The sequence below is a fragment of the Polistes canadensis genome, unplaced genomic scaffold (assembly GCF_001313835.1).
Source record: "Polistes canadensis isolate GaletaPanama2010 unplaced genomic scaffold, ASM131383v1 scaffold_48, whole genome shotgun sequence".
NCBI classification, from domain to species: Eukaryota; Metazoa; Arthropoda; class Insecta; order Hymenoptera; family Vespidae; genus Polistes; species Polistes canadensis.
This window is the reverse complement of record NW_014569595.1, coordinates 794,997-816,410: the sequence shown is the minus strand read 5'-3', so window position 1 is coordinate 816,410 and position 21,414 is coordinate 794,997. Positions and strand designations below refer to the sequence as shown.

Below are 21,414 nucleotides of genomic sequence, written 5' to 3'. Positions count from 1 at the left end.
ATTATTTATAATAATATTAAAAATATATACTTTTTACACTTTCATCTTTTTTTTTTTTTTTGATAATTTATACATTATGGACAGATTAAGGAAAGTAATTTGACATATATTTGTTCTTGAATATTAATAAATTTGAATAATTTATTATAAGGAAACGACAAGCATACATTTCCTTTCTCTTTGTCGTTCTGTGTTTTCATTTAATTATACAACATATTAAATAACTGAAGTTTTAATTTACACAAAATTATTACTACAAGTATCATATTATTTAATGAATATCCTTAAAATCTACTCCAGTCAAATAGATTTCCTTTGACCATGAAGATATACGTAACAATAGTTTTATACATATTGGCTATTATTACAAGTAATCTGTAAATAACATCGCGCAGAACTAGGTCCTGTTATACATCATAATATTACAGACAGAGAATAACGAAGAAATTCTCTAAGATCAAAGACTTGTGTACTCTTTATGTGTCCACAATAGATGTAACCTTGATGCTTTATAATCGTCAATTTTAAAAACATTCTTGGTAAAGTTTGATTTTACTTTGAGTAGAAATTTACAAATAATTTTTTATAAGTTATGTCGCAGTTTGTTTAGTCTTCGCTCCTTGCTCTTGTTGCTTTTTTTGTTGTTTTTCCCTCATTCGTTCCGCATCTCTGTAAAATCATATTGTTAATACTCGAGCATATATAATATGTACGACAACTTATGCTTTTCCATTTCATGATTGTTCAAAGCTCTTACAAAAAAAATGGATAGCCTACCGTGCCTTTCGCTGTTCTAATGAAAGACCTTTATTGCTGTCCTGCTCAGCAGCAGCTTTTTTAACAGTTTTTTTCATATTTTTGGCTCTTGCTAGTTCACGTTGATTTCCTCCTGCGTTAAACATTTTATAAATCTTACTCGTATAAACGTACATATTATGTTTATAATACGTGCGCACAGATGCTGTTTTATCTCACAAAAAATACATTATTTGTTAAAACAAACAATGGTATACACTTCCATTAAACTCATGTAACGTAATAACAAAATCTTTCAATAAATCTTTAAAAAGATCACTTTCCAAATCAAAATTATTTTACAACTTTTCTAGAACTTTTCTAGAACATACAACATATTTTCTCCATGTTAGAACGAAAGATACATTTTAACAAAATAAAATCACAGCTAATGTAGCATTAAATTATATTCGTTGTTTACAATAACTCTTTATAACATAACCAACTGTAACCATGATTAAGACTAAAAAAAGCACTTCCCAAAACATCTCAGAATAGCCACAGAAACATTATCTATCGTTGTAGGGTTAAAAAAGAGTTCAGTGAATCACTGATGATCGCTAAATAGCGATTTATTCATCCTAATTGCAAATATTTATTATAAAAAGAAAAAAAAGATACGAATAATAAACTAGTTAAAAAAATAATCGATCTTAAGACGACTATTGATAAACGCATTGAAATTTGTTGATTTACATGATAATGTGATAATTAAACGTTAAATCGTACAGAACATATTGATGTCCTTCCATTTGTCCTTTTAATTCGATCACTATTTTTTTTTTTCTTCATTGATATAATTAAGAAAGTGTAAATAAAAAAATAAAGAAAGAAAAACTTACGAGTCATTTTTTTCTTTTAGTTCTTGGTCTCCGATAAACAAGTACTCTAAAAAATGAAATCAAGTTAAACGGTGAAAAAGCACCTATACAATCTGTTTCCAACGACGATGAATATATCACTAATCGTATACTAATTTCTAAACTAAAATAAATGACTTCGTCCGGCACTCTATCTTCCCGATATATAAAAGTATTACTTGTGAAGTTATTCCTCGAATAATATATACACATACATTCACATATACTTAAACAATACGTACAGAAACGTACGAATTTTATTAACGTAATATTCCATAGAGGGCGCAGCCATCGATAAATCATCCGTACCCTCTAGCGATCACGACTTGAAATAAAAAATGATAATGCAGTGTTCCTCAACTATTTTTTATCAATTCTTTAAATCTCGTTAAATAATATTATTAATACATTAATTAGTTAATGATATAGCTGTTTAAAAAATTAGATTGCTTATAAAAAACGATAATCGTGTAAAATAACCCAACCTTGATGTCTCAATGCGCGTACATATTTGCATATTTGAATTATGTCAAACGAGTTTAGAAATTTCAAATAAATTACCGCGCGCATTTGAAAAGAACCAATCAGTGACCAACCAATGTACAGTTTTTCATGTTATTATCACATTCTTAACATGAAAGATGCATGAAAGGTCCTAACCTTAAAATTAATATTTGGTGTTTATTAATCTAGAAATAAGAATAATGTCATTGTTTCCTGCTTATTCAAATGAAAATGTAACTGAATCAATAAACAATAATGTTTCACAACAATCAGGTAAATCATTGTCAACATTATTTTTTTTTTATTAAAATGGCATTTCCATTTATATTAATCAATTATATTTCTAATTTTTAGATAATGCATCAACAAACTGGTTAACAAATTCCAGTTTTCAAACATGCATACAATCAGAAACACTTGTAGTAGATATTTCTTCAGAGAATTCATCGAATGATTTCTCTATTTCCACCGAGGTTCCTATTTCCAATACATCTACTCAAGAAGATAAACATTCCTATTATAATTCCATTGAATCGATTAAGTTAAGCGAGGATAGGAAAAAACTATCTAAACGTACAAGAAAACGTAAAAAAGAACGAAGATCAAGCGGCAGAAAGAAAGTTAAACATGAATATGCACGAGATGTTGCTAACATATATTTTGAAGACAAACATCGAGATAAATTATTCGGTACAGTGAGAACGCTATGTTCTAGAGTTAGACCATATTATAATGTCGGACAAAAGTATCTTGGCTTTGTTTCTTATAAGAAAATTAAGAAAAATACTTATCAAAGATATCATGCGTATAACATTGATGCAACAGAAAAAACTAAAAATAAAGATAAAAGGGAAATCGCAAAGAATGACACAACAAGTAAAAATGAAGAAATGTCATCTTGGTGTACAAATTTGGAAGAAGAGCAAACATCCAAGACACGAGAATACAATGAAAAGTTAATGGAAGACCCTAAGAACGTAAAGCTGTGGTTAGAGTACATAGAATTTCAGGTAATTTATTTTTTTTTTTAAAGGTAGTGTATATATATATATATAGTATCAATAAAATAAAAAAATTAATTATAATAAAATTTATTTATATGTTTTAAATAGGACACTCTAGCTAAATTTCAAAAAAATCAATTAACCAAGAATATTCAACGTTCAACAGTTTTAAGGAAGTTGTCAATCGTCGAGAAAGCCATAGAACAAAATGTAGATTGTACCGAATTGTTAAAGTTAAAGTTGCGTTTTATGGGAGAAATATCACCTGCTGATGAATTTTCTAAAGAGATGGAAACATTAGTTAATAAGGACACGGGAAATATTATTTTATGGCAAGCGTTAATTATGGCTACGCAAGGTTCAGTAGCAATATGTACAGTTCCTAAAGTTTTAGATTTATATACTAAATGTTTTTGTATATTAAGACAACGATCTCGTACAAATCCACGTATTTACGATAAACGATTATTAGGTAGTGCTTTATATTATTTTTGATAAATATTGTATTTTGTATTTATTAGTTTTTTTAACTAAACTATTCCTTATTGTTATACTAGAAATGCTATACCAGTGCTTAATTTTTTTAAGACATACTGGTTTATGGGAACAAATGTGGGAAACAACACGTTTAAATCTCATATTGAATCTTAATTTGAATAGAGATAGCTTGGTTTTTAAAAAAATTATTGACGAAAAGAAGCTAAGTAAGTTGATTCATCGTTATAATTATAAAAGTAAACTTATTCAAAGATTATCTAATTTTATAAATATTTTCAGTTGGAATGGAAGAAGTTGTACTAATGTCAAGATTACCGTTAAATCAATTATGGTTAAGAACAGAATTGTTAAGAGAAAATTGTCATTGGATTAGTGTTAGCAAAGAAGAATTAGAATTAGTTGGAGATTCCCGTAGATTCGTCATACCGGAAGATGTTGCTGATTTTGTACATCCAATAATTAGTCGTGATTCGAATTTTCGTATGGCAATTTATAGTCTTTTAGTTTTAAAAGTACCATTGTTACCAACAAGAGATTGCATGTTGAAGGTAAGGCAAATCATAATTGCACATTAAAATAATGTTTCTGATATGCGTTGAAATGAATTTTTGCACTTATAGGATCTAGGTTTGAAAGAATTTTCATGGGGTGTGGATTCTTCAGAAGTATTATTTCCATTTGCATATCCAATAGTAGGAGAGATGGCTGGTCATAAAAAAAGGAAAGCTTTGATACATGGAATACTCGAAGGACATTTAATATCTGGACCTCAATATCTTAAATTTCATCCTGCACAAGAACCATACTTAGATTTTATACGTGAAACATTTCATACAATCGCTGATAGTTTATCGTCCCTTGAACGTAGTAATATATACGTATGGTGGTTGAGATTTGAAAGATTACTTGTTTTTCTTAACAAAGATGATCCTTTAAAATACGATAATAAGTGAGTTAATGATGATGATATATATCTTACATTTTTTATTACAATTATATGAATATTTTTTACAGAGGGAAAAAAATGAAATCTATGTTGAAAGAATTTTTGAAGAAAGATGTTAACAGAAATAACTTACATTTTTATAAAGAATATGCTTTAATAGAACGAGAAATGGGTAAATTTGAAAGCTGTATTAATATTTTAGAGACAGCTATACAATCTAATTGTACTCTGTCTATAATATCAGATCCCGAAGAAAAGGCTGCTTTATTTAATTTATACAGGACACTTTTTGAAACTTTATTAAATACTGAGACGTATAAAGAAGCACACAAAGAAAAGATATTGAATGTCATTAAGCATATGATACCGGAATCAACTGACAATCAATTATTACTTGTCGAGAAATACTTGAAAGATTCTGTCAATGATTTTTTGAAGATAGAACATAAGAGTGAAAATAAAGATACATTTTTCTTATCAAATATATATTGTGATGTAATCGTATGTTATACGTTATTTTTGTATGTAAAAGATAGTAATATCAATGAAATAATCAATATATATAAATGTTGTATAGAAAATTGCAAAGAATTATCCCATTTACAGGTATATATTTGATTTTTTTTCCCTTGTTATATTCACTTGTTCTTTCATTACTATCATAATAATTTTTTATTTATTGCAGGAAATGTTATATGAAAGTGAGCTTGCAATTTTACAATTGCATTATGAAAATTTTCCTGATGTGAATAATAATGTAAATAAAACGTTGGACAATATGTTAGAATTATATCCGGATAACTTTTATGCGCTGTCTATTTATGCCAATAAACAGGTAAGTTTAAAAATTAGCAAATTGATGTAACCTAATATAAGTAATACAAATTTCTTTTTAGAGTGAATTGCCAAGTTGGAAATTTAACAATAAAAAATCAGATCTAACGATTTGGAAAGCTTTATCCTTGTGTTTAGCTGGACGTAAGCGAACACAATTTTTAATGCAGCTTGGTCATGATGCAGCTTATGCGTCGCTTAACAAATTATTATCGCTTCATAGAATATTTGCAAGGTATAATTTCTCTTAAAATTTTCTTGAAAAAGAATTATATTCTTATATTTATATGATAATTGATTTATTATATACTCTTATGTTGTTTTATTTTTTCTAAGAACACCAGAAATAAAATCCTGTCCACTCTTATGGAGAATATACATGCTTCTTCTTCGAGAGTATAATTTGTGCGAGAAAAAAGGAGAAGAAGTTTATCATGAAAGTGTAGTATTGTGTCCTTGGGCGAGAAGTATTTATATCGATGCGGCTGAAGTCGCACCGCAACTTTTAACGCAAATACAAGATGTGATACGTGAAAAAGAATTACGAATGCACGTTACACCAGAAGAATTAAATATTTTACGTGGCCATTTATAAGAGATAATTAGTCATATTTTTTTTCTTTTTAATACATAAAAAAAAAAGCTTGTGTAAATAATATAAATAATACTTTCGTAAGTAATGTAATAAATAAATTCTAATATTGTAAAAATAATAGAGTATACAAACAAGAATATCATCAATTCGATTAACCTTTTTCTATCAGTAAACATGCGCTTTCGTAGTATTTCAAGAAGCATCTTTTAAGCTAAACCAATAGTTTCCTAAAAACTTTAAAATATTTCAAAAAATATAATAATATTAGTTATACACTTATTAGTAAGTTAATTAAAGCTAATAAAAATCTTAAGAATAAACAAAGATTATAACCTAGTATGGAAATATATTTGTTTTGTTTACAAATTAAAAATATACGTCAAGTATAACCTAACAATTGACATTTAATCTTGCATTTAGAATACATAATTATTATTTGTCATAGCATTATTGAATTTTTGACATTCTTATATTATATCTTTGTTAATAATTTATTTAAAATGACTAACCTTAAATTAAATTAAAATGTAATTATATGAAAGAACTTATTTTTAGATTTTATAGAGAAATGGATTTAAAAGCTGTAGTCGTCTCAGGAGAAGCATCAGAATCAGATGATGATACTGCTAATGTCATTACGGTATGTTGATTCTTATAGTATTATAAATAATTTAAAATATTATATATTATATATGCTAAACATATATAAATTTTGTTATTGCAGGGTATAGGATTTCCCTCCGTGCATACACCACATTATTGTGGTACAATTGTCACTGGCGAAGCTCCTGAATCTGATGAAGGTAATACGAATAATCATTTTGTACATAATAAATGAATAATGTATCATCTTTATAGACGTTACAAGTTTGAGCAGTATCAGTGGAGCGGTTGATGCAATGACTTGTCCACCATACACGGAAATAAAAACACTGAAGTCTAAAAAAAGCAGCGTTAAGTATAACAGCTTGCTCCATAAAAAATTACGTAAGTAATAGAAAGAATCTTTTATTTGATAAGACTGAATAATTAATGATATTATTATAATTACATTAATTTGATGTATTATATAGGTTTTGGTTACAGAATGAATGTAAAACAGATGCTTTTAATAACATCATATTTCATCAATATTATAGTAGTACAATACGCATCCCTATAGCTAAAACACATTATTTTATATAATATTCTTTATGCAGAAACATTTTTTATTGATAATGCAAGTTGTTTCTTTATTTATTTCTTTCTTTCTTTCTTTCTTTCTAAAGTAAGAATTTCATGGATTGATGAGATCCACTTTATTTAGCACCTAAAATTTCTTTTCCTCTCAAGCAGAACATTATCCTGTTATATACTTTAAATTTATAGATAGCATTAATGATATAATGTTTATTTATAAAGAGAAAAAATTATTTTTTTTGTATGACATATTATCTATATTAAATAATAATAACAATGATGTAATGTAAATTAAGAAAAGGAACTATTCTATTGCCTTTGTGTTTTATATAGGTGAATGTAATGAAACATTGGATAAAGACATAATTCAAATGACAGAAGGAACAGTTGTTAACGGTGTTCAAGAACTATCAACTGTCAATAAACAATTATTAAGAAGTGAACTTGTCTTACAAGAGGCGGTTTGTCAATTACGTAATGCTTCTATTAAATCTAAGAACGCATCTAATGCTCTGTATGAACTTATAAATAACCAGTTTTTACATTCTATTAAAACATAACTTATTTATTTATTAACCGTTTGAATCCCAAACAGCATGATTGCACTATTCAAATTTCTTATCGAAAAGTGCCACAATATTGAAATGCAATGTGCAATTGATACATGTTTGTGCCACTTGGCATTTGACATGATTTTTCTAAAGACCACTGGAACTCAAATGGTTAATATATATTCTTGTTAATAAAATTTATTCATAGTAATATTATAGACTGAAGATGATCATAATAATAATAATAAAGTTATTAAAAATAAAAATGTTATTATTACAAAAGAATCATTATTAAATATAATGCATTGAGCACTAATGTGCGTTACTTATAATTGGCAGTCTATTCAATATTAACTAACGTACCTGAGAATTTCAGGCATAAATATAATGTTCCTTTTAATTTATTAGAAAATGAATAATTCTAAGTTACACAAAAAATGCAATTTGTGGTTTTTAGTCATGTATATATATGTATATGTATATATGTATACATATTTATTTATATATATTACCAAGTAATAAATATCCTTATGCTGATCGTTGCACTTTCTAATTTCGCATGACATAAATTAGACGTTTATTTTTAAGGGTAACAATGTAAACACTAAAGTTCTACATATGTATGTTAAGATATATATATATATATATATATATATATATAGATATATAAGATATATATATATATCAAAGAATGTCACGATATTTAAATACGGAGTACCTGTAAAGAGTAGACATGCACATCGTATTTACTGTTCTCTTCCTTATTTCTTTCTTTTTTAGTATTTAGCGCAATTCAACTTTATATATATATATATATATATATATATATATATATATATATAACGTAATGTGAATGCAACGCATAATTTAATTGTAATAGTAACAATTTGTTTTTAAATATTTTAAAATCATTTTGCTTATTACAAATGAAGAACAGTTAGTATCATGAATTTAATTTATTGATTGTGCATATGTATAATCTTTTCAGGAACACCCGTCTATTTTCTTTATTTTCTGCTGATTTTTTTATCAAATGCACAACTTCATTTGGTATCAAAGGATTGATATTGTTTTTTTTTCTTTTTCCTAACACATCACTACATCTAGTGTTTAATGAATTGGTGATTTTAATGGGGATGCAATCTGTTTTCCTATAAATTCAGTCTTAAATATTCCATCAATCTTCGTTGAACATAAGTTCAGTTATGGATATATCTACATAAAATACAATAAGTAAAACATATCTTGTGCTGATACTGATATGATAACATCGTGACGGAATACCTTCTTTGACATCGTAATTTTTTTTCTTATCAAATATGTTCAGATTATTTAATGGCTAAGTACTTTTATATATTTTGTATTATAATCATATTTTGTATTAAAGCAATTCCATATGCCACATACTAAAATCAACATATGTTCAAAGTATCTCTTTCTACTTTTGAGTTAATTATATTTATATATATAATATTATATATATGTCTATAAATACTAACTAACAAAAAACGTAAGATAAAATCTGATCTAATTAATACAATAATTAACTCATGAGATATATATAAGCAAACATTTCTTTATCTCTTTGGTTAATATTATAAATTTGATCATTTTGGACTGAATAGATTACTTCAAATACTTCATAAATCATTTTTAGTCAGAAATAGAGAATAATTTGTCTATCTGTACGTATTTCTTTTTATCATCATCTCACTTTCTTCAAAACAACCCTGACAAACAGGTTTTTTTATATGGAAAAGAATTTTGAATCCTTAATCCATAAAGTATTTTTTGCTGCAGAAGTGCAAAGAATAATCTTTTACTTGCAGTAGAATAATCTTTTACTTGCTCCGATCGAGGCTGGCAAATTTAAATATTTAATGGGCTCAATTCCAAAGGAGGATTAATGTTTGTTGTAATTGGCGACCTTTGTAAAAAATACGACGCCTAACTCGATACATATTAGCCAATGTGAGGGCGCCCACCCCCCACATGGCCTACGCTCGCTCCATCTCTCCTCCACTCGCATAAATCTGAAGAAGAGCCATAGACTCCTGTGCTTGTCGTTTCTCTGCAAGGAATCTACCTGATGCTTCCTTTAATTGCTCCAAGAAAATCCTATAATATAACAAAACAAAAGAGAACATAAGAAATGTTTACGATAAGGAACACCACTATTATATGTTTACAAAATTAAACGCAAACCTGTCAGGTACAATATCAGCTAAGCTATCAGGATCCATATCACTAAGCAGCTCTAAATCATTTCCACCGAGTAGTGAAATGTGTGATGGATCATCGTGTAACGATGAAACCAATGGCTCTATTGGTGGACGTCGACGTCTGATTTCGGTGCTTCTTGAAGTGCCTTCCATGTTGTCCACATCATCTACGACAATGTAGCGAGAAGCGGTTTTGCTGCTACCCGCTGCAATCCATTTCTGATCTCCATATAAAACCATTAGACTGGTATTCCTTTCCAATGTTGCAAAATATTCTTCATCATCTACCTCGGTTCCTAAATGCAAAGTCAACCAAACCTTAAGAACCGTTAAAAATAAATCTAAATTTAGAAAAAGATTTAAAAATATACTCTCTATCCAATAACAATGTATTCTTACCATCTTGTTCTAACACGATAGTAAGATTTGCATCTGGTGGTAAAGCCAAGCGACTTCGAGCTATATTAGTCAAATCTTTCAAAGAGGAGGCAGTGATACCCTTCCTTCTTTCCCTTGCATGATCAACTATTTTATATGGATTACCCAATCCTTGTACTATCCCTGGTGTTTCTGACATGTTGCTTCAAAATGTAAATAATAGATTCAATATAATTTCTTTAAACACACGTTCTCAAAAAAATGACCTTATATCAAAAATTTTTCAATAACGAATAAAACCAACTATGATGGAGCAAAAATTCACTTCTTTTTTTTTTTCTTTATTTTATTTTATTTTATTTTTAAATTGACACTGTTAAGGCCTGATTCTCGTTGCACACTAGTCGGACAATGCACTCGTATCCTTGAATGAAATGTAATCGAGCTTATTACATTTGCATAATACTAATCAACTGATTACAAATATTTATTATAGAAACGTTGTTATATTAAAACACTACATATACATACATATATATATATATGTATGTATATATATATATATATATATATATAATTATATTGATGTGGTAGAAATAAAAAAGTCGTATGTGGTTTTTTAAACGAAAGTACGAAAAAGGGCAGTGTTTTAGGATTGTATCGGATATATAAATTTGATCTTTTTGCGAATTTGCCTATGGTATTAGCGCAATTCATATATGAACGAATTAAAAAAATGTAGAAGACCGTAATGTTTAATGATAACGCCTGAATGAGTGAGTGAACTGACTGTGTGTCAACTCAACACTGGGTCAATGGTGCAACTACCCCTCCTATTTATACTCCTTGCAGACTCCTACGTATATACATACATCCGAGAGACACCCCCAACCATATTCCGAACCAACATGGCATCTAGACAGAAATCAATAACCTACCCTACACTAGCATACATTTTTTTCACTTCAACCGGACAAACTATATTAACGTTTATGGATGAAACTTTAATAAATATTATTATCTAAGCATTGTGCTAATTAAATAATAAATATTCCCTCTTGTATACATTTAAATAATTTGCCATGATGGTACTAATGCTAGATCATCGCTAATTTAAAAAATAATAAATAAAAAATAATTTTGTATATATCCCTCTCTCTCTCTTCTTATATTTATCTACGAACCCATTAAATATACCGATAAAAACTTTCTACTTTCGATTATATTTATAATGTTAACAATCGAATATTACTGTTGACAAATTTTTATTATTTATACTTCCGTACTTGTATTCCAGATAATATGTATTTATCCAATTTTATATGAATCAAATTATCAATTAATCAATTTATGATATATTTTCAAACATATTTTAAATCTTGAATATAAGGAACAATATTTGTATTTATACTTATCTCAAAGCTTGAGTTAGTACCAGTAAATTAATAGTAATTGAAATTATTTTAATAGATCAAAACAACATTTCACTCTCAGTATATACAAATATTGTAATTTTATTATAAATATATTTTTATACAACAAAATATATATATATATTTTTAAACAGATTTTAAAAGTCAGATTTAGAAAAGTTAAAAGTATCATTTATTTTTAGATTGGGTGTCAAATTTGACTAGGACTTGTGAACTTAGGACACGGCACTGCAACTAAATTTAGACCAACAAGACTAGATACTGTTTTAAGATTAAAGTTAGCCCAGGCTTAGCTCAGTTGAGGCTCTTAAATGAGCCATAAGCCGTATCCGGATGGAAGGAATTAAATTTAATTGAAATATTCTATAAAAATAAAAATAAAAGGAAAGAAAAAAAAATGCCAAGTGTTAACAAAGAATCAGATGATAGTCAAACTTGGGAGTTAGCCGAAAGATGTTTATTACCAATCGCATTTTCACATGCCGTTGCAGTTATTCTAGCAACAATATTAAATATTTTTGGTATTTCGCAAACATCTAGTTTTGCATTGTTCTTACTTTTGTTGGTAATATCAGTGAGTTCAACATTATTTTATCATAATTTAAAGGTAAGTTATAAATACAACGTTTATATATAACGGAGATGTATCATCAAATAATATGTCGCATTCAAAATAATTATTATTTCAAACAAATTTATAATATCTTCAATTTATTCTCATTAAAATCTAACTTACGTAATAAATCTATCTGACAGTAAATATATAAAATTATCCAAATGGGTGAAACAAATTTTTATTTTAGAGTAGCAATGTATTAAAAAACTTTGCCATTAAAACCTTTGACCTTTTTTGTGTAATATTAAATTAAACGCTATTCTCATTGGAATACTTCATAAAGGGCTTTTCTTTTTGTATCTGCATTTGTATACTCATGATAGAACAATGCAGTCTTAGAATTTCTCATATGTGCACGTTTAAAATAATATACAATACTACAAAATTATTATTTGTGAAATTATATACACAACAGGTTACTACGGCAGGAAAGGCTGTTCTTGTAACTGGATGCGATTCAAGAGTTGGATATACTTTGGCTAAACAATTGGATGACTTGGTATGATATTACGCTTATCATTAGTAATACTCTATTTAATATATCATTTTGTTATTACAGGGTTTCACAGTTTTTGCTGGATTTAGTAATAAAGATGAAGCAGAAGAAACAATGAAAAAATTAAAACAAGAAGCATCAGGAAGATTACATGTATTGCAACTCGATATTACTAGTGAACATGATATACATTCGACCTTTCTGTATGTGAATGAAAATTTACCGGATGAAGCACCAGGTAAGTTTTTTAATTTTTCTTATAATTAGATTTAAAATAAAATAAAATAAAACAATTAAATTCTATATTTGATTAAACAATGGAACAAATAAGGATTATGGGCATTGGTACATGCAGCAGCATGGGTAACATTAGGTGAATGTGAATGGGTACCTCCCTCAGTCTTAAAACGAAGTATAGATATTAACTTTATTGGTCTTGCCCGATTGACACAGGTAATCAAATATTAATCCACATTTATAATATAAATATCTTTTAATATATAAATGAGATCGTTGTCAAAATAGGTATTTTTACCATTGGTCAGAAGATCAAGAGGACGTGTTGTAATAGTGAGTAGCCTCTTAGCTCGTATACCAAGTCCCGTGAGAGGCATTTATTGTGCAGTTAAGGTAAAGTTACGAATACATTTTACTAATTAAAATAAGAATTAAACTTAATTTAAAATTAATTGACATATAATATTTGTAAAACGTTTAGGCTGCTATCGAGGCATGGGGTTCTTGTCTTCGATTAGAAATGCGAAGATGGGGAGTTGATGTAGTGATTGTAGAAACTGGAGAATACGTGTCTGGTAATGCTTGGTTAAAAGACAATAATTCGTTATTAGAACAAGCTCGAGATATGTGGATGCAACTTGATCCTCAAACACGTAAAGAATATGGGGAAGAATTATTCCAAAAGGAAATGTTAGCACTTGAAAAATATACGCAAGGACCCGAAGCGGATTTAACGTCAGTTAGCAGAGCTTTGACAGACAGCATAATGAAAACATTTCCAATGCAAAGGTATGCTCCAGTATCACGTCAAGAACGAATGCACGCCTTATGCAGTGATTATCTTCCAAAACCAATTTACAATATTTTGTACAACAATTAATACCAGGGGTCCTTGTCACGTTGTGTTAACCTATGAAGTTATTTCACAAAATTATATCCAAATGCTTTTTCTATACATTCTATGTTACATTAATGAGCTTTGTTAGCAAGAGATGTTGTCATATGATTATCTTAAACTTAGAACACTGCCTAATTAGATGAAAGAACAATGTTAAGATATCCATGTTTTGTATTTATTGTGATTAATGGTCTCGGTGAGAAATTATATGTAACGGGTTGATTTTGATGGTTTGTATCAAAGCAAGAAAAATTATAAATGTAATCCAATAAAGTATATCAAAATAATGTATCAGATATTTAGTTTGTCAAAAAAATTGTTTCAGATTTTCTTTATCAACTACAACAAATGAATATCTGAAAATATTACAAACCAAACAATGACTTGCAAAATTTCACACTTCACAAATCTTCTATTAGAGCTTTCTTAACATTTATAAGAAAAATACAATGGAATAAAAGTCAAAGCAAGTATAGTAAAAGAAAACAATCACTAGTTTCCATCCCTAGAATATATTTCGGCAAATCTCTAAGTCCCTAGAAAATCGTGGAGATTTAATCTCTAGGGATTACTTCGGAATGTTGCTTCAAAGAAGGCGAAGAAGGATGGAAATAATAAACGCTAGGCGTGGCGGCGTCATTTTTCAAGCTTTGTCGAAGTCTTTCTATCAGAAAATAAGTGCACTTAGTATTATTTAAACGTTCAGACCAAATAATAAGTCATACAAATTCGAACAATCAAGATGTTTAAATGTGGACATTTACGGACGGAAAAGAATCCAAGGATTCTATGATAATAATGATGATGATGATGTGTCATTTGAGAATTTTGAAGATAAAGCTCTGAATAATTGAATTATCAGCTACAAAAGTCATTTCTGTAAATGTGCCTGTCGTTTATTGTTCACGTTGGAAGGTGCAGGGAAGAATACTCGTATGGAGTAATAATGCAAGAGCGGTAACCTATACTAGGGAATGGAGACGGAGAGCGTAAAATCAGGGGCTAGCGAGCATAGCCATAGCCAGCAAAGCAGATCTTCGCAAAAACACCATAAAGTATACAATAACAGTAGCAAAACTCATCATCGACAACATTCTCATAGAACAACTACAAGGTACCTTGACAATATCTATCTTAATCTGCTTTTATTTTTCGCTATTAGAGGCGCTGTAGTCGAGGTTAAACTCTGTAGGATTCGATCCCGGTCCTCGACAAAACCAAGCGCTAATCAGCGCTTCATATCAATTATACTGTTATCGTGATCATAATATATATATATATATATATATATATATACTATTATATTATTTATTTTATATTATTTTATATTTTATTTTCGAGTATTTCGAATGATTTGTTATATTTTATTATCGTGATTGTTTAAATTATTCGAGCATGAAGTAAGACATGTGTGATATTAAATGGTACGTTTATATCTAGATTTTCATTCAATGTTGAACTGTGTCAAGATATAGTTTGATAACATGCAAACTATCACATAGATTTTATCTAAAATTATTTCTATGTTAAATGTCAACGATACATTTTGATATTTTTATATTAGAACAGATCTACATGTCAGTTTTGTCATTAATTTGTGGATAAAAATTGTACGTCAATTATTTACTTTGAAATGTAGACTAATTTGTTTGATTAAATCAAGTATAACTCTTAGCTTCTGTTTTATTATAAAGGTGTTCTTAAATTAAATTTATGATCAATAATTGTTTGATATCTAATATATGTATTGAGGTATATCATTTAATTCAGATGTAAGCGTACCATAATTTTAAATAATTTATAATTTTATTCTATGTTTGATTCTTTATTTTAATTAGGAGTAGTCGAAGTCAGAGAAAGGAAAGACATAATATAAATACAAACGAAATGGCTCCTTTTCAAACTACAGTTAATGTACGTGGGGATAGTGTGGATAACTTAGGTCCTGAGGTTATCGAAGTACAAATATTACCTCAAGATGAAAATTGGGGAGAAAATACAACAGCAGTAACTGGAAATACATCAGACAGGTCAGAATCGACAGAGGATGTAAGTCATTGGCCAAGCGAAACTGACACTTCTTTTGGATCTGCCTGTAATCGACATATAGTTCCAATAGTAGCTGTGTTCCTTGGAATATGCGCTTTTTTAAGTCCCATAGCAATGGTCATATTACCTAAATTAGGATTTTTTCCTGATACAACAACCGTACTAACAATGCAACAAAAATTACAATTACTTTCGTGCAATGCAGAATGCAAAGGGCAATTGTTAGGATTAGCCTTTAAATTAGTACTATTAGTTATTGGAAGTTGGGCTGTATTTCTACGCCCACGAAGTGTTACTATGCCGCGTGTATTTTTATTCAGAGCTGGTGTCTTACTTCTTACAATGCTGTGCATTTGTACTTATTGGTTGTTTTATGTTGTTCAGGTATGCTGTTGTTTAGTTTTATATATATTGTTGTATAAATTATTATAATTAAAATGATGATTTAATTATATTAACTTAATATAATGTATCATTTTAGATCACAGAAAGTGCTAAAACTGCTGCTAATGGTGAAATAACAGAGTACAAAAGTTTAGTAAATTATGCGGGTACTCTTGCAAATACATTACTATTCATTCACTATGTTGGCGTGCTGCTTATAGAAGTTCGTCATTCTCAGCCAACGTTTTATGTTAAGGTATATAAAAAATTCATGAATTTATAATTGCTGCTATATTTATTATCATTACATTGGATACTTTAATTGAATATTTTATTACAGGTGGTGAGATCTCCAGATGGTGAATCGAGATCTTATGCGATAGGACAATTATCGATACAAAGAGCAGCAGTATGGGTATTAGAAAGGTATTATACAGATTTTCCTATTTACAATCCATATCTGGAGCGTTTGCCTGTATCTAAATCAAGTCGAAAACAATCAAGTTTCAAATTTTATGACGTTGACGGAGGTGTTTCAAGTGGTGTTCAGTCGCGCGGAGGTAGTGGTGATACGGCAGTATTAGCTGCGCAAGCTAGACGTAGAGATTCTAGCCATAATGGTCGTTTTTACGAAGAACATGATTATGAGAGAAGAGTACGCAAACGAAAGGCGAGATTAATTACTGCTGCGGAAGAAGCATTTGCTCATATTAAACGATTACATTCTGAAGTCGAATCTGCACCTGGTCCTGGTTCTTTGGATCCTATGGAAGCTGCCCAAGCAGTGTTTCCATCTATGGCGAGAGCTTTGCAAAAATATTTAAGAGTTACCCGCCAACAACCTCGTCATTCCGTTGAATCAATATTAAATCGTTTTGCAAGATGTTTAGCACAAGATGCAGCACCTCGAGCATTCTTAGAGCCATTTTTTACAACAAGTCCTGTTCTTTCGAACGAAAAGGAAAGACAAAAAGGTTCACATCATTGGGCTTTAATTTGCGAAGGTGAATTGCCATCACGACCTCTTGCAAATGGTTGTGAATTTCAATTGAGACAAGGTGAGATTGCACTTTTGTGCACGGCATATCGATTACCGAATTTTCATCTTACCGAACAATTGGCACATCCTAAGTCTAATAAATTTTTATTGAGGTTGAATTCCGAAACTTCTGTGTAGTAGTACTGACAATTTTTTAGACATCCTATTACAAGGTGCTTATCATACTAGTGGATGTGAATTTGCATAAATTTTTAAAAGCATAAAAATGCACAAATTTTAAAACATAATATTTAAAAGACAAAAATTAAAGTATATGAACAATTTGATTGTCATGAATTAAAAAACTAAGTTTTATTTTTAAAAGTAACAGTTATCAAACAAATTGATAATATTTTTTATTTTCAAGACCATAAAAGCTTAATTAATATATATTTTATTACGTAAATATATATGCATACACTTTTTTGCATAAGCAATTTCATATATTATTTGCATTTATTGATGGTATAAAAATACAATACTCACTTTTAATTATCTATTTACTTTTATTTTTTTTTTACATCACTATTTATAAATATCTTTTATACAAAGTTTTATATGTTAAACTTATATTAATTTACTCAATTATTATATTCAGTTAATCCATAAGTTATTCGTTGAAGATTTTTTTTTATATTTAGGCATTTTCAAATCATTTTTTTATCAATTTATATAAGAAACATATTTTACGAATACGTTGTATGAAATCGTGTACATGTGGATTAATATTAGTATGAAAGCACTTTTCTTTTTACTCGAGCAAACATTGCTCGGAAATAAATTAAATATGGATGATTTGTATAAATATATAAAATATAATTAAAAGTAGACTTCTGTAAACTAGTTAATTTATATTTAATATAATAGACTTTCTTTTCTATAAAAGTATCGTAAGCAAAGTATTATTGTCATTTTAAATCGATAAGTTTAATTGAATCACTAAATTTAATTAGTTCTATAAGTAAAAATAATTTTTGAACAAATTAAAAGTATTTCTTTAAGGCTAAACTGTCGAATCACGATGAAATTAGTTTAATAACGACAATAATAATTTCATTTAATATGCATGACATTTTTTTCTTTTTAAATTATATTAAGAACATTTTTGTAAACTTTCTTTTTTTACTTTAGTACCTTAAATATTCTTGTGAGTTGTGATTAGACATTATAGTAACTTATTCTTTATTGTATATGCATAAATGGAATTTGAAAAGCCAAATGTATTATGAACATTTTAAATACTCCATGACTAATGGTATAGTATTCTCATACCAGATATATGCTAACATAAGCAAGTGTTTAAACTTGCACTTTTTTATTCGTGGCTTTCATGTGTTGAATTTTAAGCAACATATGATTTTCATAAGACTGGTGAATCATATTTAAAAAAAAAAACATCTCATATATCTATTCATACAAAATATATTTAATAAAAAAAATATCAAAAATGAGATAAGACATGTAAATAAAAAGCAGAAATCTATTTCATGCTTCAGTTCAATGCTTTTGTATATATTCGTATATACACAAGTTTATAACATTTGGATTATATAAACCTAGATATAGGCAAAGAATTTTTTATACGAACGAAAAAAATTATATTATCCCTAACGGATATGTGTTTTGCATTCCAAACAAACGCGATAAATAATTTTCCTAATCGAAGAGGAAAAAATATCTTTGTTAATAGTATAATTCAATATTTTAAGCATTTTACATCTCTTAGTGCGAATTAGAAATGACGCTATTTTTACAATAACATATCACAATTAATTCAGTAATGTTATAAAATATTATTATATCGCTTGCCTCATGTTGTTCATTAATTGTATTATGAATAAGATCGTATAAATTATTACGAATATTTTAGACTGTACTTAAATAAAAGAAAAAAAGAAAGAAACAAGAACTACTTAAGTTTGTAAGCTTGTGTTCTTCGTGCATTTGTGAATATGTTGTGTATGGAAAGAATTTTTTTATACAATTAATTATTTTATTTATGTGTGAGCGTGGTGATTGTGTATCGATAAATGATGAAATATACATTTGATGTACAGATGCCTGGAACAATTTATTTGGACCTATCTCGGTGTTACTAAATTTTTTTTTTAACTAGAAGGTAATTTAAATAGATAAAAATAAAAAATAGAATATTTACTTTTAGACAAGATTTTGTATGTGTATGTATGTAAAATAATTTTAAAGACAATTAAAAATATGCAATAACTGTATAGAAAACATTAAAATTTGAGACTCTTCCTGTTATTTGTCCACTATTATTTACCGAATTCTGATATGGGTATATAAAATTGTTTTGATTACGTTGTGAAAATATTTAAGAAATATATGAAACAAATTTATGTATTAGGATAAAAGAAAATTGGATCCAAAATGCTATGAATGCTTAAAAACTTTGTTAGAAAATTGTTGTAAATATTATAATATAATATCCATTGATCATGAATATTATATTGTATATATGAATTTGATTTGTAAAAAGATTGAATTTGGAGTGCAAAATCTATTACTATTTGAATAAAATGGCTGGTATCAATGAATACGACAAACGTGACGTTAACGTCAAATTTTGAAAATAATGCTTTGTTCTAAACACAATTAACAAAGTTGGTCACCATGAAAATGCATCATAATTTGTGCATGTGTTCAAGATAGTTATATAGGTTAGGAAACTCAACTAAGTTAGTTCGGTTTCTTTGAATTGTGGTTAGATCTCCTAATATGGCTAGCGAAAAAAAATCAGGCAAAACATCTTCGAAAAGTGGAAAATCTAATGAAGAGGTTTTCGCTGGATTTCAAACGCTTCGAAATGAACAAAGATTAATGGCCAGTAAATTGTCCGAAATGGAAATGGAATTAAATGAACATAAGTATGATCTTTAACCTATTGTTTACGAAATGCAATGCATTTAAAGAAATTATAGATCTAGGTATAGTTATATCTCACATTAATTGATATAACAAATGATTCTTTTAGAATTGTTATCGATACTTTAAAAAACGTTGATCCTAAAAGGAAGTGTTATAGAATGATCGGAGGAGTTTTATGTGAGCGTATTGTTGAAGACGTAATGCCTACATTAGTAACAAACAAAGAACAGGTTTGATTATTTAACCGATACATTTTCAATTACTTTGTAATTTATTGTTTTTAGATTCTACATGATACAATAATGCATGAAAAATATATTCTTATATTTGTTATCACATAACTTAAATTTTCTAATATCATTTTTAGTTGACCAAAGTAATAGAAGCTTTGAACGATCAATTAACTAAGAAAGGTATTGAAATAAATGAATACAAGGAAAAGCATAATATCAGAATTCGAGGACAGGACGACTTACAACACCCGGAAGAAGAATCTAAAGAAGCAAAAAGAAATGCTATTGTTGTCAATCCTATTGAGGTTTAAAAGTCGTTAATGTTTTTTCATTTAATTTAAAAACAATGAATAATCTTAAAAATGAACATTTCAATGCTTTAGTCTGCGAACTACCATTAACGTTAAAGATCTCTTACTAAATTAAATATTTAAAAAATCAATGGTAGCGTGTTGTCTTTTTTTTCTAAACTGATAACTCTCTGGCAGTTATAGGCAAATTATTTTTCTTTTATTTTTATAAATATTCAATTTATAAATATAAATATATAAATACAAAAAGAATACTTTCATAGTCAAGCTTTATAAAATATAAAAAATTATTGTACACTTAAATGCTTAGTCATTTATTAAACAAATTAGGATAATGAACTGAATGAAAATATGCTATTTGTAATGATGGAAAATGATAAATTGTAAACAGAAGAAGGAAAATATTTAAATTAATTTGTAATTTATATCAAATAATAATAAAGAAAATATTGCAGCCAAAAGA

At 28.0% G+C, this 21,414-nt stretch overlaps 5 protein-coding genes across 9 annotated transcripts; 4 read left to right on the top strand and 1 right to left on the bottom strand.

Moving 5' to 3' along the window:
• Positions 1 to 2,268: 2,268 nt before the first annotated feature.
• LOC106785321 (protein NRDE2 homolog) lies at positions 2,269 to 7,026 on the top strand. The gene is made up of 13 exons (XM_014745676.1): positions 2,269 to 2,432; positions 2,514 to 3,169; positions 3,272 to 3,635; positions 3,721 to 3,867; positions 3,941 to 4,209; positions 4,282 to 4,610; positions 4,676 to 5,213; positions 5,293 to 5,442; positions 5,504 to 5,676; positions 5,778 to 6,113; positions 6,592 to 6,676; positions 6,761 to 6,839; positions 6,895 to 7,026. Exons 1-10 carry the CDS (start codon positions 2,360 to 2,362, stop codon positions 6,034 to 6,036), a joined length of 2,958 nt encoding a protein of 985 aa, XP_014601162.1. The 5' UTR covers positions 2,269 to 2,359; the 3' UTR covers positions 6,037 to 6,113; positions 6,592 to 6,676; positions 6,761 to 6,839; positions 6,895 to 7,026.
• A 1,581-nt stretch (positions 7,027 to 8,607) lies between these two features.
• Positions 8,608 to 14,502, bottom strand: LOC106785319 (DNA fragmentation factor subunit alpha-like). Of its 4 annotated transcripts, none has more exons than XM_014745673.1 (4): positions 14,420 to 14,502; positions 10,388 to 10,569; positions 9,972 to 10,284; positions 8,608 to 9,884 (listed from the first exon to the last, which is right to left on the bottom strand). In XM_014745673.1, the coding sequence occupies exons 2-4, from the start codon at positions 10,563 to 10,565 to the stop codon at positions 9,764 to 9,766; spliced, it is 612 nt and encodes a 203-aa protein (XP_014601159.1). In that variant the 5' UTR covers positions 10,566 to 10,569; positions 14,420 to 14,502; the 3' UTR covers positions 8,608 to 9,763. The 4 variants fall into 4 exon arrangements, with proteins under 4 accessions (XP_014601159.1, XP_014601161.1, XP_014601160.1 ...); XM_014745675.1 differs by lacking the exon at positions 14,420 to 14,502 and adding an exon at positions 11,157 to 11,274; XM_014745674.1 differs by lacking the exon at positions 14,420 to 14,502 and adding an exon at positions 11,114 to 11,194.
• LOC106785318 (D-beta-hydroxybutyrate dehydrogenase, mitochondrial) lies at positions 11,952 to 14,330 on the top strand. Its single transcript, XM_014745671.1, has 6 exons — positions 11,952 to 12,406; positions 12,831 to 12,914; positions 12,975 to 13,149; positions 13,243 to 13,364; positions 13,437 to 13,541; positions 13,630 to 14,330. The coding sequence occupies exons 1-6, from the start codon at positions 12,197 to 12,199 to the stop codon at positions 14,026 to 14,028; spliced, it is 1,095 nt and encodes a 364-aa protein (XP_014601157.1). The 5' UTR covers positions 11,952 to 12,196; the 3' UTR covers positions 14,029 to 14,330.
• A 101-nt stretch (positions 14,503 to 14,603) lies between the features above and the next one.
• Positions 14,604 to 17,888, top strand: LOC106785317 (vang-like protein 2). Of its 2 annotated transcripts, none has more exons than XM_014745669.1 (4): positions 14,604 to 15,160; positions 15,885 to 16,479; positions 16,577 to 16,735; positions 16,820 to 17,888. In XM_014745669.1, exons 1-4 carry the CDS (start codon positions 15,021 to 15,023, stop codon positions 17,654 to 17,656), a joined length of 1,731 nt encoding a protein of 576 aa, XP_014601155.1. In that variant the 5' UTR covers positions 14,604 to 15,020; the 3' UTR covers positions 17,657 to 17,888. The 2 variants fall into 2 exon arrangements, with proteins under 2 accessions (XP_014601155.1, XP_014601156.1); XM_014745670.1 differs by lacking the exon at positions 14,604 to 15,160 and adding an exon at positions 15,392 to 15,470.
• Positions 17,889 to 20,174: 2,286 nt separating this feature from the next.
• LOC106785288 (prefoldin subunit 2) lies at positions 20,175 to 21,079 on the top strand. Its single transcript, XM_014745601.1, has 3 exons — positions 20,175 to 20,406; positions 20,514 to 20,637; positions 20,775 to 21,079. Exons 1-3 carry the CDS (start codon positions 20,258 to 20,260, stop codon positions 20,949 to 20,951), a joined length of 450 nt encoding a protein of 149 aa, XP_014601087.1. The 5' UTR covers positions 20,175 to 20,257; the 3' UTR covers positions 20,952 to 21,079.
• The last annotated feature ends 335 nt before the right edge of the window (positions 21,080 to 21,414 follow it).

Bases quoted from the DNA above. Each gene is read 5' to 3' on its own strand.
- LOC106785317 (XM_014745669.1), top strand. From the start codon at position 15,021: ATGGAGACGGAGAGCGTAAAATCAGGGGCTAGCGAGCATAGCCATAGC. The intron at 15,161-15,884 runs GTACCTTGACAA...TATTTTAATTAG, and splicing joins TCTCATAGAACAACTACAAG to GAGTAGTCGAAGTCAGAGAA. The intron at 16,480-16,576 runs GTATGCTGTTGT...GTATCATTTTAG, and splicing joins GGTTGTTTTATGTTGTTCAG to ATCACAGAAAGTGCTAAAAC.
- LOC106785319 (XM_014745673.1), bottom strand. From the start codon at position 10,565: ATGTCAGAAACACCAGGGATAGTACAAGGATTGGGTAATCCATATAAA. The intron at 10,285-10,387 runs GTAAGAATACAT...CTTTGCATTTAG, and splicing joins TATCGTGTTAGAACAAGATG to GAACCGAGGTAGATGATGAA. The intron at 9,885-9,971 runs GTTTGCGTTTAA...GTTATATTATAG, and splicing joins GCTGATATTGTACCTGACAG to GATTTTCTTGGAGCAATTAA.
- LOC106785318 (XM_014745671.1), top strand. From the start codon at position 12,197: ATGCCAAGTGTTAACAAAGAATCAGATGATAGTCAAACTTGGGAGTTA. The intron at 12,915-12,974 runs GTATGATATTAC...TTGTTATTACAG, and splicing joins CTAAACAATTGGATGACTTG to GGTTTCACAGTTTTTGCTGG. The intron at 13,365-13,436 runs GTAATCAAATAT...TTGTCAAAATAG, and splicing joins GTCTTGCCCGATTGACACAG to GTATTTTTACCATTGGTCAG.
- LOC106785288 (XM_014745601.1), top strand. From the start codon at position 20,258: ATGGCTAGCGAAAAAAAATCAGGCAAAACATCTTCGAAAAGTGGAAAA. The intron at 20,407-20,513 runs GTATGATCTTTA...TGATTCTTTTAG, and splicing joins ATGGAATTAAATGAACATAA to AATTGTTATCGATACTTTAA. The intron at 20,638-20,774 runs GTTTGATTATTT...TATCATTTTTAG, and splicing joins TAGTAACAAACAAAGAACAG to TTGACCAAAGTAATAGAAGC.
- LOC106785321 (XM_014745676.1), top strand. From the start codon at position 2,360: ATGTCATTGTTTCCTGCTTATTCAAATGAAAATGTAACTGAATCAATA. The intron at 3,170-3,271 runs GTAATTTATTTT...TGTTTTAAATAG, and splicing joins TAGAGTACATAGAATTTCAG to GACACTCTAGCTAAATTTCA. The intron at 3,868-3,940 runs GTAAGTTGATTC...AAATATTTTCAG, and splicing joins TATTGACGAAAAGAAGCTAA to TTGGAATGGAAGAAGTTGTA.